Raw genomic sequence first — 15,675 nt, 5'->3', positions numbered from 1 at the left:
AAACCGAGGTACTAGATCCTGATTGCGAGTACCTGTGTGAGCTGAAGGAGTGCATAAACAACGCAGAAATCGAGTGGAGTAACCTTCAGACAACGATGAAGTCATGCGACAAAAACATAAGGTACTACCGGGATGAGGCTGTGTTTTACCAGTTTGAGAGGGACAAAATGAAAGCACAAAGACAGAAGGACAAAGTGGCGCTTAAACACACACGGTCCAGGCTCACAGCCGCCAAGAAATCTAAAGAGGCTGTAGAGGCTAAGATAGAGCAATTGGAGACCAATTACAATGACAAATTCACAAGGATAGAGCAAACTAAAGCTAGCATTAGGAAACAGACCAAGAAGCTCAAGGCCCAGTGGGAAGAAATTAATGACACCTGGAGAATTGATAACGAGAGAGACGAGCTGAACGGCAAGGCCCTGCAGGAAATCAACATGTTGGCAGAAGAGGAGGAGGGAGCCAGGTTGCTTTTGCTCCAGGCCTTCAACAAGATCAACGAAGCCATGGGAATCTCCAGTTTAGAGGACTTAAATAAACTCTCTCAGAAAGACAGTCTGCAACATCTGATGAATGAGAGGGGGGAGAATGAGAAGACGCTGCAGCAACTGATGGAAGAGAGGGAGATCCTGAAAGGACAATGTCACGACATGAAGGTAAACACAGCAGCTCAGCTCTTAAAGAACAAAGAGATGCTGGACATTTGCAAGGAGCGTCTGCTGGCTCAGCAGAGTAGGTATAAAGCAAGCAAAGAGCCTCAAAAACAGCTTGATAAAACCATTGTTGTCCTCAGAGTGTGGATAAAGAAACTTGCTGACAGACTTGAACACATCAAACTACCTGAGGACAGAAGGGTGAAGGCGTCTCCTGAATCCGATGAGTATATTTTGGAGCTGATGGAAGAATGCGAGCTGAAGTTAGAGGTTCTGCGTGAGAAGCTCAAGGGAAAAGACCTGTCTGCTATCAAGAAAAACATGACAGAGGATGACTTCCCTGCCAAGGATGAGGAGCGGCAGCTGCAGACTTTTAACATCTTTGTCAAGCCTAAAGACGAGTCCTCAGATGAGGAAGACGGCCAGTGCGGTTCCTACGTCATCACGCGGGAGATGGTGAAGCGTCAGTCTCGGAGGATCGTCAACTCTAGGCCAAAGAAGAAGTATAGAAAATGAGGAGTCTATGGTAGATCCCATCTCCCCCCCCCCCCCTTCCCCATTAAAATTACCCCAACCCCCTTAACATGTCCATCCTTTGTCAGGGTCGGGTTTACTCCTGGTGCTCAGGTTTCTCCCATCAACTAGCAAAAAAGTTAGTTCAATAAAAAAAGCACACACAAAAAAAAAGAAACGTAAACAGACATTTTACGGAGCGCTTCTAATGACATTGGCCACAAATAAGAATCTGTGGCCATGAAATAATGATTAATAAAAAATAATAAACATTGTGAATGAATTATGATTGTGAATGTTTTTTGTTACTACCCACTGTTTTGCTTGAACCAGTGGCAAATGTTTATTTCTTTTCTTAAATACGAAAGGCAACAGACACGAAAAGGCAGCTCGGTCTATTCAAAGGCTACATCAAGTGATGACATTGTCTCGCGTCTCAAGGTTAACTTTCAATTCATTAAACTATTTTTTAAATTGATTATCAAGCAAAACCTCAAAATATTTCCTTTTTTAAATGTATATCATTTGTAATGTCAATATCTTTGGCTTTCAGACAATCAGAGCAGAAAATAAATACAATTCATTTATTACACATATATTTTTTTTAGAGTGAGTAAAGCAGTGTGTAGGTAACAAGCAGACTCAAATCATTACACATACAGGACAGGAAAAACAGCTTATTAGTTCAACTGTGGCTGAAGTCGTAAATCAGATAACTAGTATCAGATTGAGAGGTTAGATCTGTGCATTCTTTAAAACAATTCAGAAAACAAATTAATGCTTGCTGCTTTTCGTAGTCCAAGTTTTTTTGCTAAGGCAAAGGCACCTCCTCATATGTAATCTTCACATAAGGGAACTTCATTGGCAGCTGCCAGTACTCAAAGTTGTAGTACAGGTAAAAGCTCTTGTCCACAACTATCTTTTTATAAGCCTCCAACAAGCTGATGGTGAAGTCTGTAAACGACTGGTGTGGTCTGAATGTGTGGTAAAATGTACGAATGTCCACGGCCAGATTCTTCAGAGCAGGCTGTCCGAATATGGCGCTGTCGTTGCCCAGGTATTTGGGCTCTCCGCTGTACAGGTAGATCTTTGTGTAGTTCGTTTGGGACCGACTGGACAGTTTTGCTCCCAGGTCAGTGAGTTTCCTGTACGTGCGGTGGACAAACTGAGAGCAGTCGTAGGACTCAAACCACACTGTGGCGTTAGGACTGGGGTCAGAGCGGACCGTCCACGTCTCATAGTAGATTCCCGTCTGGTTGTCGTCCTGGACCCACTGGGCCATGTCATTGAACTGGTTCCCTGTAGAGAGAACAAAAACAGATTTTAAAACATGGCGGTCAAAGACCCTGAGCCCCCTTCTCGTGTCTGCTGGATGAAGGATGTCAAGTTCCATCTAAAACCAGAAAAGGTTAAATGCACCACGAGAGGGAGAAGGCTAAATGTATGTATGTATGTTATGTTATCATCATTCTTTACAGTGGACAGTAGTAGCCTGTTGGGGTGAGACTGAGGGTGCTTTTGGGTGGGGGGATAGACTGGGAGGGTGAGTGGAGGAGACAAGAGGGTTTGGGGGCGTATGGGTGGCTTTCTGTTTTGTACTGTGAGTTGAAAACCAAAAAGTTGTAAGTTGTGATTGTATTCTAACCTGTACTAACACCCTTGACACTTTATTCTTTTTTGATTGGTTAAATGTCGTAGTATAGTTGCACTGTCGTTATCTGCTGCTCTGTGTGCCCTTGAATTGCCCCCTGGGGACAAATAAAGTTTTTTGAATTGAATTGAATTGAACCCCACAAAAAACAAACTTATATATTTATGAAACTATAAATGAAAAACCAGTACCTTAAAGTTAAAAAAAATAAATAGTCGCAGACAGTCAAAGGAGGGAAAAAAGGTGAGTTTAAACAACTCACAAAACACTCTTCTAGAGTAGGTAAAAAGAGACAGGGATGAGGAGAAAGCGAAAAGCAAGCCATCAAATCTACTTGTACTGCATTTATATTTCCTGTTGAACAAAGATATTTGACCCCACGTTCAAAGTCTAACCTGTGATTTCTGCTATTTTCTCCAAGGTGCCATTTTGTGACCAGTGGAAGTCATCGATCTCCTGCAGTGCGGTTAATGACGGCAGCTCTGAAGTCAAGGTGGAGTCTCGTCCAGGTTTCAATCATTGTTCTGTCGGCTTCTCTTGGAAAACTTGGCCACAGCTATCTTAACCTGGGAATCCTGAGTTAGATTTATTCGGATTAAACTGGTGTTGATATCGCTGTCCTTTAGTTTTACTCGTGTATTGTTAAATGCTCGGTCTTCTTTGCTTTACTGCTGTCATGAAATTAAAATGATTGGTTTGGAAATGTGGTCTTATACTGGTAATAAACATTTGTGAATGTATTCTGTGATTCTGTCTTTTCATTATTCTACAGTGGTTAAAAAAAGATCTGGGGTCATGTACAAGTTCTCCTTCAAGTGGGCGACTTGGGTTTGAATCTAAGCGGAGGCTTCTTTTCTATCCACTGTACTATCTCTAAAAGCATCTTAGAACATTCATCCAGATTAACAGAGAAAAAGGGGTTTTATTTCTTGAATTTGGAATTCAAATTTAAAAAAAGAAATGGGGATAAATACCACTAGTTAATCAGGTAAAATTAGTCTTTATTAACTACACACATTTCAGATGGGTTAAACGTGTTATCTTTGAAGTATCTCTAGAAGTATTTGGCAAATTATCCTCCTTGCATTACATTGATTTACTTTAAGAAAACAACTTTTCAACCCTCCATTGAAAACTCCTCAGACGTTAATACTTTTCATGCAGCGCTGAAAACCACTCGAGCTTTAAATCAAGCTAAATCAATTAGATTAACCTAATATTTGCAAGAACACTGAAAAACATGACTAGAGGTTGTAAGGTGGATTAGGGAAAGAGTTCCTGGCATGATGACGTGTAATGTCTGTAACAACCACTGCAGTTTCTCATTAGCTACTCATTAGCAACCGCTGTTTAAAGTTTGCGTAAAAACTTTAAAATTCACAAGTTGGATCTTAACTGACATAGTTTATCTCGTCGAACAAAACGTCAACATCTATTCAGCTTGCGTTAACCACAGACCTTATTACAGGTGTCTAAACACAAACTCATTCAAAATCCCCATTGACTTTTAGAGTTAGGAACCCATGACGCTAAAATGCTAACTCACTTCCTGGTTTTAGGGCTCAAAACTATACCAGTCTATTTCTGTGTGTATTTATTCAGTATGAGACTGTTCTAGCTCCATAGAACTGACAGCCAAGCATATAAACGATTCTTAGGACTTGGAATGCTGTGAACCGGGTCTCAGAAAGAAACCGTTTTCCATTCCCATCCCTACTAGTAGACAGGACTTTGACACTCTATTGAAATATAGATTGCAAACTACTAGCCAATCACAGTGAGCCTGTAAGGAGTTTGTTTGTTTGTTTTGCAGGCTGGTTTCCGTGACAATGGTCAGCTGCATTCCATGTCAGTGTTCATGTTGCTTATTAAGACTTTAAATAAAGCTTTAGAATGTTCAAAAAGAATGTTCAAAAAGGACATTTACCTGTAAAAAGGACATTATGTCAGAGATCAAAGGCATGTGATGTCATAAGATAGGCCTATCTCTATTAGAGGTCAATTCACATTTAGCCTTTTACGAGCTGAGCTGACTCAGAACTGGACAAACGGACAAACGGACTATCTAGTACTATTGAGCTATCTTTATATAGCCAAACTGTCATTTAGTGTAGGTACACTTTGAACTGTGTTTATCTTTGTTCATTAAAAACAATAACAATGGCTTCCAGATATGAGAAGAAATGTCGACTACAAGAGGAGATAGCCAAGGCGCGCGCTGAACTCAAGCTACAGTCAGCTGAAGATGCCACAACCAAGGACCGCAATGATGCCCAACACAAACACAACCGCCAGGAAATCGACAAGCTAAAGCAGCAAAATAAGCAGCTGAGGGAACGGATAAATGCAGAACATGAAAGACATCCTAGAGTAATCAAAGCTGCTTTAGATGAGAACCCTGAGTTGCGGATGGAGTGCTCCAAAATGACGATAGAGAAGGCCCTTGCCACTTTAAAAAAAAAGAACCAGAAATTGCAAAAGAAGATCAATGCCCGTCACCTCATGAATGACAGCAAGCGCGAGGACCAAGAGCAAGAAGGTACATTCTGTGTTGACTCTGATGATTTTCAAACCGAGGTACTAGATCCTGATTGCGAGTACCTGTGTGAGCTGAAGGAGTGCATAAACAACGCAGAAATCGAGTGGAGTAACCTTCAGACAACGATGAAGTCATGCGACAAAAACATAAGGTACTACCGGGATGAGGCTGTGTTTTACCAGTTTGAGAGGGACAAAATGAAAGCACAAAGACAGAAGGACAAAGTGGCGCTTAAACACACACGGTCCAGGCTCACAGCCGCCAAGAAATCTAAAGAGGCTGTAGAGGCTAAGATAGAGCAATTGGAGACCAATTACAATGACAAATTCACAAGGATAGAGCAAACTAAAGCTAGCATTAGGAAACAGACCAAGAAGCTCAAGGCCCAGTGGGAAGAAATTAATGACACCTGGAGAATTGATAACGAGAGAGACGAGCTGAACGGCAAGGCCCTGCAGGAAATCAACATGTTGGCAGAAGAGGAGGAGGGAGCCAGGTTGCTTTTGCTCCAGGCCTTCAACAAGATCAACGAAGCCATGGGAATCTCCAGTTTAGAGGACTTAAATAAACTCTCTCAGAAAGACAGTCTGCAACATCTGATGAATGAGAGGGGGGAGAATGAGAAGACGCTGCAGCAACTGATGGAAGAGAGGGAGATCCTGAAAGGACAATGTCACGACATGAAGGTAAACACAGCAGCTCAGCTCTTAAAGAACAAAGAGATGCTGGACATTTGCAAGGAGCGTCTGCTGGCTCAGCAGAGTAGGTATAAAGCAAGCAAAGAGCCTCAAAAACAGCTTGATAAAACCATTGTTGTCCTCAGAGTGTGGATAAAGAAACTTGCTGACAGACTTGAACACATCAAACTACCTGAGGACAGAAGGGTGAAGGCGTCTCCTGAATCCGATGAGTATATTTTGGAGCTGATGGAAGAATGCGAGCTGAAGTTAGAGGTTCTGCGTGAGAAGCTCAAGGGAAAAGACCTGTCTGCTATCAAGAAAAACATGACAGAGGATGACTTCCCTGCCAAGGATGAGGAGCGGCAGCTGCAGACTTTTAACATCTTTGTCAAGCCTAAAGACGAGTCCTCAGATGAGGAAGACGGCCAGTGCGGTTCCTACGTCATCACGCGGGAGATAGTGAAGCGTCAGTCTCGGAGGATCGTCAACTCTAGGCCAAAGAAGAAGTATAGAAAATGAGGAGTCTATGGTAGATCCCATCTCCCCCCCCCCCCCCATCCCCATTAAAATTACCCCAACCCCCTTAACATGTCCATCCTTGGTCAGGGTCGGGTTTACTCCTGGTGCTCAGGTTTCTCCCATCAACTAGCAAAAAAGTTAGTTCAATAAAAAAAGCACACACAAAAAAAAAGAAACGTAAACAGACATTTTACGGAGCGCTTCTAATGACATTGGCCACAAATAAGAATCTGTGGCCATGAAATAATGATTAATAAAAAATAATAAACATTGTGAATGAATTATGATTGTGAATGTTTTTTGTTACTACCCACTGTTTTGCTTGAACCAGTGGCAAATGTTTATTTCTTTTCTTAAATACGAAAGGCAACAGACACGAAAAGGCAGCTCGGTCTATTCAAAGGCTACATCAAGTGATGACATTGTCTCGCGTCTCAAGGTTAACTTTCAATTCATTAAACTATTTTTTAAATTGATTATCAAGCAAAACCTCAAAATATTTCCTTTTTTAAATGTATATCATTTTTAATGTCAATATCTTTGGCTTTCAGACAATCAGAGCAGAAAATAAATACAATTCATTTATTACACTTTTTTTTTTTAGAGTGAGTAAAGCAGTGTGTAGGTAACAAGCAGACTCAAATCATTACACATACAGGACAGGAAAAACAGCTTCTTAGTTCAACTGTGGCTGAAGTCGTAAATCAGATAACTAGTATCAGATTGAGAGATCTGTGCATTCTTTAAAACAATTCAGAAAACAAATTAATGCTTGCTGCTTTTCGTAGTCCAAGTTTTTTTGCTAAGGCAAAGGCACCTCCTCATATGTAATCTTCACATAAGGGAACTTCATTGGCAGCTGCCAGTACTCAAAGTTGTAGTACAGGTAAAAGCTCTTGTCCACAACTATCTTTTTATAAGCCTCCAACAAGCTGATGGTGAAGTCTGTAAACGACTGGTGTGGTCTGAATGTGTGGTAAAATGTACGAATGTCCACGGCCAGATTCTTCAGAGCAGGCTGTCCGAATATGGCGCTGTCGTTGCCCAGGTATTTGGGCTCTCCGCTGTACAGGTAGATCTTTGTGTAGTTCGTTTGGGACCGACTGGACAGTTTTGCTCCCAGGTCAGTGAGTTTCCTGTACGTGCGGTGGACAAACTGAGAGCAGTCGTAGGACTCAAACCACACTGTGGCGTTAGGACTGGGGTCAGAGCGGACCGTCCACGTCTCATAGTAGATTCCCGTCTGGTTGTCGTCCTGGACCCACTGGGCCATGTCATTGAACTGGTTCCCTGTAGAGAGAACAAAAACAGATTTTAAAACATGGCGGTCAAAGACCCTGAGCCCCCTTCTCGTGTCTGCTGGATGAAGGATGTCAAGTTCCATCTAAAACCAGAAAAGGTTAAATGCACCACGAGAGGGAGAAGGCTAAATGTATATATGTATGTTATGTTATCATCATTCTTTACAGTGGACAGTAGTAGCCTGTTGGGGTGAGACTGAGGGTGCTTTTGGGTGGGGGGATAGACTGGGAGGGTGAGTGGAGGAGACAAGAGGGTTTGGGGGCGTATGGGTGGCTTTCTGTTTTGTACTGTGAGTTGAAAACCAAAAAGTTGTAAGTTGTGATTGTATTCTAACCTGTACTAACACCCTTGACACTTTATTCTTTTTTGATTGGTTAAATGTCGTAGTATAGTTGCACTGTCGTTATCTGCTGCTCTGTGTGCCCTTGAATTGCCCCCCGGGGACAAATAAAGTTTTTTGAATTGAATTGAATTGAACCCCACAAAAAACAAACTTATATATTTATGAAACTATAAATGAAAAACCAGTACCTTAAAGTTAAAAAAAAAAATAGTCGCAGACAGTCAAAGGAGGGAAAAAAGGTGAGTTTGAACAACTCACAAAACACTCTTCTAGAGTAGGTAAAAAGAGACAGGGATGAGGAGAAAGCGAAAAGCAAGCCATCAAATCTACTTGTACTGCATTTATATTTCCTGTTGAACAAAGACATTTGACCCCACGTTCAAAGTCTAACCTGTGATTTCTGCTATTTTCTCCAAGGTGCCATTTTGTGACCAGTGGAAGTCATCGATCTCCTGCAGTGCGGTTAATGACGGCAGCTCTGAAGTCAAGGTGGAGTCTCGTCCAGGTTTCAATCATTGTTCTGTCGGCTTCTCTTGGAAAACTTGGCCACAGCTATCTTAACCTGGGAATCTTGAGTTAGATTTATTCGGATTAAACTGGTGTTGATATCGCTGTCCTTTAGTTTTACTCGTGTATTGTTAAATGCTCGGTCTTCTTTGCTTTACTGCTGTCATGAAATTAAAATGATTGGTTTGGAAATGTGGTCTTATACTGGTAATAAACATTTGTGAATGTATTCTGTGATTCTGTCTTTTCATTATTCTACAGTGGTTAAAAAAAGATCTGGGGTCATGTACAAGTTCTCCTTCAAGTGGGTGACTTGGGTTTGAATCTAAGCGGAGGCTTCTTTTCTATCCACTGTACTATCTCTAAAAGCATCTTAAAACATTCATCCAGATTAACAGAGAAAAAGGGGTTTTATTTCTTGAATTTGGAATTCAAATTTAAAAAAAGAAATGGGGATAAATACCACTAGTTAATCAGGTAAAATTAGTCTTTATTAACTACACACATTTCAGATGGGTTAAACGTGTTATCTTTGAAGTATCTCTAGAAGTATTTGGCAAATTATCCTCCTTGCATTACATTGATTTACTTTAAGAAAACAACTTTTCAACCCTCCATTGAAAACTCCTCAGACGTTAATACTTTTCATGCAGCGCTGAAAACCACTCGAGCTTTAAATCAAGCTAAATCAATTAGATTAACCTAATATTTGCAAGAACACTGAAAAACATGACTAGAGGTTGTAAGGTGGATTAGGGAAAGAGTTCCTGGCATGATGACGTGTAATGTCTGTAACAACCACTGCAGTTTCTCATTAGCTACTCATTAGCAACCGCTGTTTAAAGTTTGCGTAAAAACTTTAAAATTCACAAGTTGGATCTTAACTGACATAGTTTATCTCGTCGAACAAAACGTCAACATCTATTCAGCTTGCGTTAACCACAGACCTTATTACAGGTGTCTAAACACAAACTCATTCAAAATCCCCATTGACTTTTAGAGTTAGGAACCCATGGCGCTAAAATGCTAACTCACTTCCTGGTTTTAGGGCTCAAAACTATACCAGTCTATTTCTGTGTGTATTTATTCAGTATGAGACTGTTCTAGCTCCATAGAACTGACAGCCAAGCATATAAACGATTCTTAGGACTTGGAATGCTGTGAACCGGGTCTCAGAAAGAAACCGTTTTCCATTCCCATCCCTACTAGTAGACAGGACTTTGACACTCTATTGAAATATAGATTGCAAACTACTAGCCAATCACAGTGAGCCTGTAAGGAGTTTGTTTGTTTGTTTTGCAGGCTGGTTTCCGTGACAATGGTCAGCTGCATTCCATGTCAGTGTTCATGTTGCTTATTAAGACTTTAAATAAAGCTTTAGAATGTTCAAAAAGAATGTTCAAAAAGGACATTTACCTGTAAAAAGGACATTATGTCAGAGATCAAAGGCATGTGATGTCATAAGATAGGCCTATCTCTATTAGAGGTCAATTCACATTTAGCCTTTTACGAGCTGAGCTGACTCAGAACTGGACAAACGGACAAACGGACTATCTAGTACTATTGAGCTATCTTTATATAGCCAAACTGTCATTTAGTGTAGGTACACTTTGAACTGTGTTTATCTTTGTTCATTAAAAACAATAACAATGGCTTCCAGATATGAGAAGAAATGTCAACTACAAGAGGAGATAGCCAAGGCGCGCGCTGAACTCAAGCTACAGTCAGCTGAAGATGCCGCAACCAAGGACCGCAATGATGCCCAACACAAACACAACCGCCAGGAAATCGACAAGCTAAAGCAGCAAAATAAGCAGCTGAGGGAACGGATAAATGCAGAACATGAAAGACATCCTAGAGTAATCAAAGCTGCTTTAGATGAGAACCCTGAGTTGCGGATGGAGTGCTCCAAAATGACGATAGAGAAGGCCCTTGCCACTTTAAAAAAAAAGAACCAGAAATTGCAAAAGAAGATCAATGCCCGTCACCTCATGAATGACAGCAAGCGCGAGGACCAAGAGCAAGAAGGTACATTCTGTGTTGACTCTGATGATTTTCAAACCGAGGTACTAGATCCTGATTGCGAGTACCTGTGTGAGCTGAAGGAGTGCATAAACAACGCAGAAATCGAGTGGAGTAACCTTCAGACAACGATGAAGTCATGCGACAAAAACATAAGGTACTACCGGGATGAGGCTGTGTTTTACCAGTTTGAGAGGGACAAAATGAAAGCACAAAGACAGAAGGACAAAGTGGCGCTTAAACACACACGGTCCAGGCTCACAGCCGCCAAGAAATCTAAAGAGGCTGTAGAGGCTAAGATAGAGCAATTGGAGACCAATTACAATGACAAATTCACAAGGATAGAGCAAACTAAAGCTAGCATTAGGAAACAGACCAAGAAGCTCAAGGCCCAGTGGGAAGAAATTAATGACACCTGGAGAATTGATAACGAGAGAGACGAGCTGAACGGCAAGGCCCTGCAGGAAATCAACATGTTGGCAGAAGAGGAGGAGGGAGCCAGGTTGCTTTTGCTCCAGGCCTTCAACAAGATCAACGAAGCCATGGGAATCTCCAGTTTAGAGGACTTAAATAAACTCTCTCAGAAAGACAGTCTGCAACATCTGATGAATGAGAGGGGGGAGAATGAGAAGACGCTGCAGCAACTGATGGAAGAGAGGGAGATCCTGAAAGGACAATGTCACGACATGAAGGTAAACACAGCAGCTCAGCTCTTAAAGAACAAAGAGATGCTGGACATTTGCAAGGAGCGTCTGCTGGCTCAGCAGAGTAGGTATAAAGCAAGCAAAGAGCCTCAAAAACAGCTTGATAAAACCATTGTTGTCCTCAGAGTGTGGATAAAGAAACTTGCTGACAGACTTGAACACATCAAACTACCTGAGGACAGAAGGGTGAAGGCGTCTCCTGAATCCGATGAGTATATTTTGGAGCTGATGGAAGAATGCGAGCTGAAGTTAGAGGTTCTGCGTGAGAAGCTCAAGGGAAAAGACCTGTCTGCTATCAAGAAAAACATGACAGAGGATGACTTCCCTGCCAAGGATGAGGAGCGGCAGCTGCAGACTTTTAACATCTTTGTCAAGCCTAAAGACGAGTCCTCAGATGAGGAAGACGGCCAGTGCGGTTCCTACGTCATCACGCGGGAGATGGTGAAGCGTCAGTCTCGGAGGATCGTCAACTCTAGGCCAAAGAAGAAGTATAGAAAATGAGGAGTCTATGGTAGATCCCATCTCCCCCCCCCCCCCTTCCCCATTAAAATTACCCCAACCCCCTTAACATGTCCATCCTTTGTCAGGGTCGGGTTTACTCCTGGTGCTCAGGTTTCTCCCATCAACTAGCAAAAAAGTTAGTTCAATAAAAAAAGCACACACAAAAAAAAAGAAACGTAAACAGACATTTTACGGAGCGCTTCTAATGACATTGGCCACAAATAAGAATCTGTGGCCATGAAATAATGATTAATAAAAAATAATAAACATTGTGAATGAATTATGATTGTGAATGTTTTTTGTTACTACCCACTGTTTTGCTTGAACCAGTGGCAAATGTTTATTTCTTTTCTTAAATACGAAAGGCAACAGACACGAAAAGGCAGCTCGGTCTATTCAAAGGCTACATCAAGTGATGACATTGTCTCGCGTCTCAAGGTTAACTTTCAATTCATTAAACTATTTTTTAAATTGATTATCAAGCAAAACCTCAAAATATTTCCTTTTTTAAATGTATATCATTTGTAATGTCAATATCTTTGGCTTTCAGACAATCAGAGCAGAAAATAAATACAATTCATTTATTACACATATATTTTTTTTAGAGTGAGTAAAGCAGTGTGTAGGTAACAAGCAGACTCAAATCATTACACATACAGGACAGGAAAAACAGCTTATTAGTTCAACTGTGGCTGAAGTCGTAAATCAGATAACTAGTATCAGATTGAGAGGTTAGATCTGTGCATTCTTTAAAACAATTCAGAAAACAAATTAATGCTTGCTGCTTTTCGTAGTCCAAGTTTTTTTGCTAAGGCAAAGGCACCTCCTCATATGTAATCTTCACATAAGGGAACTTCATTGGCAGCTGCCAGTACTCAAAGTTGTAGTACAGGTAAAAGCTCTTGTCCACAACTATCTTTTTATAAGCCTCCAACAAGCTGATGGTGAAGTCTGTAAACGACTGGTGTGGTCTGAATGTGTGGTAAAATGTACGAATGTCCACGGCCAGATTCTTCAGAGCAGGCTGTCCGAATATGGCGCTGTCGTTGCCCAGGTATTTGGGCTCTCCGCTGTACAGGTAGATCTTTGTGTAGTTCGTTTGGGACCGACTGGACAGTTTTGCTCCCAGGTCAGTGAGTTTCCTGTACGTGCGGTGGACAAACTGAGAGCAGTCGTAGGACTCAAACCACACTGTGGCGTTAGGACTGGGGTCAGAGCGGACCGTCCACGTCTCATAGTAGATTCCCGTCTGGTTGTCGTCCTGGACCCACTGGGCCATGTCATTGAACTGGTTCCCTGTAGAGAGAACAAAAACAGATTTTAAAACATGGCGGTCAAAGACCCTGAGCCCCCTTCTCGTGTCTGCTGGATGAAGGATGTCAAGTTCCATCTAAAACCAGAAAAGGTTAAATGCACCACGAGAGGGAGAAGGCTAAATGTATGTATGTATGTTATGTTATCATCATTCTTTACAGTGGACAGTAGTAGCCTGTTGGGGTGAGACTGAGGGTGCTTTTGGGTGGGGGGATAGACTGGGAGGGTGAGTGGAGGAGACAAGAGGGTTTGGGGGCGTATGGGTGGCTTTCTGTTTTGTACTGTGAGTTGAAAACCAAAAAGTTGTAAGTTGTGATTGTATTCTAACCTGTACTAACACCCTTGACACTTTATTCTTTTTTGATTGGTTAAATGTCGTAGTATAGTTGCACTGTCGTTATCTGCTGCTCTGTGTGCCCTTGAATTGCCCCCTGGGGACAAATAAAGTTTTTTGAATTGAATTGAATTGAACCCCACAAAAAACAAACTTATATATTTATGAAACTATAAATGAAAAACCAGTACCTTAAAGTTAAAAAAAATAAATAGTCGCAGACAGTCAAAGGAGGGAAAAAAGGTGAGTTTAAACAACTCACAAAACACTCTTCTAGAGTAGGTAAAAAGAGACAGGGATGAGGAGAAAGCGAAAAGCAAGCCATCAAATCTACTTGTACTGCATTTATATTTCCTGTTGAACAAAGATATTTGACCCCACGTTCAAAGTCTAACCTGTGATTTCTGCTATTTTCTCCAAGGTGCCATTTTGTGACCAGTGGAAGTCATCGATCTCCTGCAGTGCGGTTAATGACGGCAGCTCTGAAGTCAAGGTGGAGTCTCGTCCAGGTTTCAATCATTGTTCTGTCGGCTTCTCTTGGAAAACTTGGCCACAGCTATCTTAACCTGGGAATCCTGAGTTAGATTTATTCGGATTAAACTGGTGTTGATATCGCTGTCCTTTAGTTTTACTCGTGTATTGTTAAATGCTCGGTCTTCTTTGCTTTACTGCTGTCATGAAATTAAAATGATTGGTTTGGAAATGTGGTCTTATACTGGTAATAAACATTTGTGAATGTATTCTGTGATTCTGTCTTTTCATTATTCTACAGTGGTTAAAAAAAGATCTGGGGTCATGTACAAGTTCTCCTTCAAGTGGGCGACTTGGGTTTGAATCTAAGCGGAGGCTTCTTTTCTATCCACTGTACTATCTCTAAAAGCATCTTAGAACATTCATCCAGATTAACAGAGAAAAAGGGGTTTTATTTCTTGAATTTGGAATTCAAATTTAAAAAAAGAAATGGGGATAAATACCACTAGTTAATCAGGTAAAATTAGTCTTTATTAACTACACACATTTCAGATGGGTTAAACGTGTTATCTTTGAAGTATCTCTAGAAGTATTTGGCAAATTATCCTCCTTGCATTACATTGATTTACTTTAAGAAAACAACTTTTCAACCCTCCATTGAAAACTCCTCAGACGTTAATACTTTTCATGCAGCGCTGAAAACCACTCGAGCTTTAAATCAAGCTAAATCAATTAGATTAACCTAATATTTGCAAGAACACTGAAAAACATGACTAGAGGTTGTAAGGTGGATTAGGGAAAGAGTTCCTGGCATGATGACGTGTAATGTCTGTAACAACCACTGCAGTTTCTCATTAGCTACTCATTAGCAACCGCTGTTTAAAGTTTGCGTAAAAACTTTAAAATTCACAAGTTGGATCTTAACTGACATAGTTTATCTCGTCGAACAAAACGTCAACATCTATTCAGCTTGCGTTAACCACAGACCTTATTACAGGTGTCTAAACACAAACTCATTCAAAATCCCCATTGACTTTTAGAGTTAGGAACCCATGACGCTAAAATGCTAACTCACTTCCTGGTTTTAGGGCTCAAAACTATACCAGTCTATTTCTGTGTGTATTTATTCAGTATGAGACTGTTCTAGCTCCATAGAACTGACAGCCAAGCATATAAACGATTCTTAGGACTTGGAATGCTGTGAACCGGGTCTCAGAAAGAAACCGTTTTCCATTCCCATCCCTACTAGTAGACAGGACTTTGACACTCTATTGAAATATAGATTGCAAACTACTAGCCAATCACAGTGAGCCTGTAAGGAGTTTGTTTGTTTGTTTTGCAGGCTGGTTTCCGTGACAATGGTCAGCTGCATTCCATGTCAGTGTTCATGTTGCTTATTAAGACTTTAAATAAAGCTTTAGAATGTTCAAAAAGAATGTTCAAAAAGGACATTTACCTGTAAAAAGGACATTATGTCAGAGATCAAAGGCATGTGATGTCATAAGATAGGCCTATCTCTATTAGAGGTCAATTCACATTTAGCCTTTTACGAGCTGAGCTGACTCAGAACTGGACAAACGGACAAACGGACTATCTAGTACTATTGAGCTATCTTTATATAG

At 41.0% G+C, this 15,675-nt stretch overlaps 3 protein-coding genes across 3 annotated transcripts; all 3 read right to left on the bottom strand.

The window, feature by feature from the left end:
• Nucleotides 1-1,736: 1,736 nt before the first annotated feature.
• Nucleotides 1,737-4,528, bottom strand: LOC306832944 (bis(monoacylglycero)phosphate synthase CLN5-like; the record flags this gene model as incomplete). Its single annotated transcript, XM_079357966.1, has 3 exons — nucleotides 1,737-2,465; nucleotides 3,213-3,299; nucleotides 4,495-4,528. 3 exons carry the CDS (start codon nucleotides 4,526-4,528, stop codon nucleotides 1,978-1,980), a joined length of 609 nt encoding a protein of 202 aa, XP_079214092.1. The 3' UTR covers nucleotides 1,737-1,977.
• Nucleotides 4,529-7,295: 2,767 nt separating this feature from the next.
• Nucleotides 7,296-9,907, bottom strand: LOC306832943 (bis(monoacylglycero)phosphate synthase CLN5-like; the record flags this gene model as incomplete). The annotated part of the gene is made up of 3 exons (XM_079357965.1): nucleotides 7,296-7,845; nucleotides 8,592-8,678; nucleotides 9,874-9,907. 3 exons carry the CDS (start codon nucleotides 9,905-9,907, stop codon nucleotides 7,358-7,360), a joined length of 609 nt encoding a protein of 202 aa, XP_079214091.1. The 3' UTR covers nucleotides 7,296-7,357.
• Nucleotides 9,908-12,501: 2,594 nt separating this feature from the next.
• Nucleotides 12,502-15,293, bottom strand: LOC306832942 (bis(monoacylglycero)phosphate synthase CLN5-like; the record flags this gene model as incomplete). The annotated part of the gene is made up of 3 exons (XM_079357964.1): nucleotides 12,502-13,230; nucleotides 13,978-14,064; nucleotides 15,260-15,293. The coding sequence occupies 3 exons, from the start codon at nucleotides 15,291-15,293 to the stop codon at nucleotides 12,743-12,745; spliced, it is 609 nt and encodes a 202-aa protein (XP_079214090.1). The 3' UTR covers nucleotides 12,502-12,742.
• Between the last annotated feature and the right edge of the window lie 382 nt (nucleotides 15,294-15,675).

The sequence above is a fragment of the Symphodus melops genome (genome assembly GCF_947650265.1).
Source record: "Symphodus melops genome assembly, chromosome: 12".
NCBI lineage: Eukaryota > Metazoa > Chordata > Actinopteri > Labriformes > Labridae > Symphodus > Symphodus melops.
This window is presented reverse-complemented; position numbering and strand designations above follow the sequence as displayed.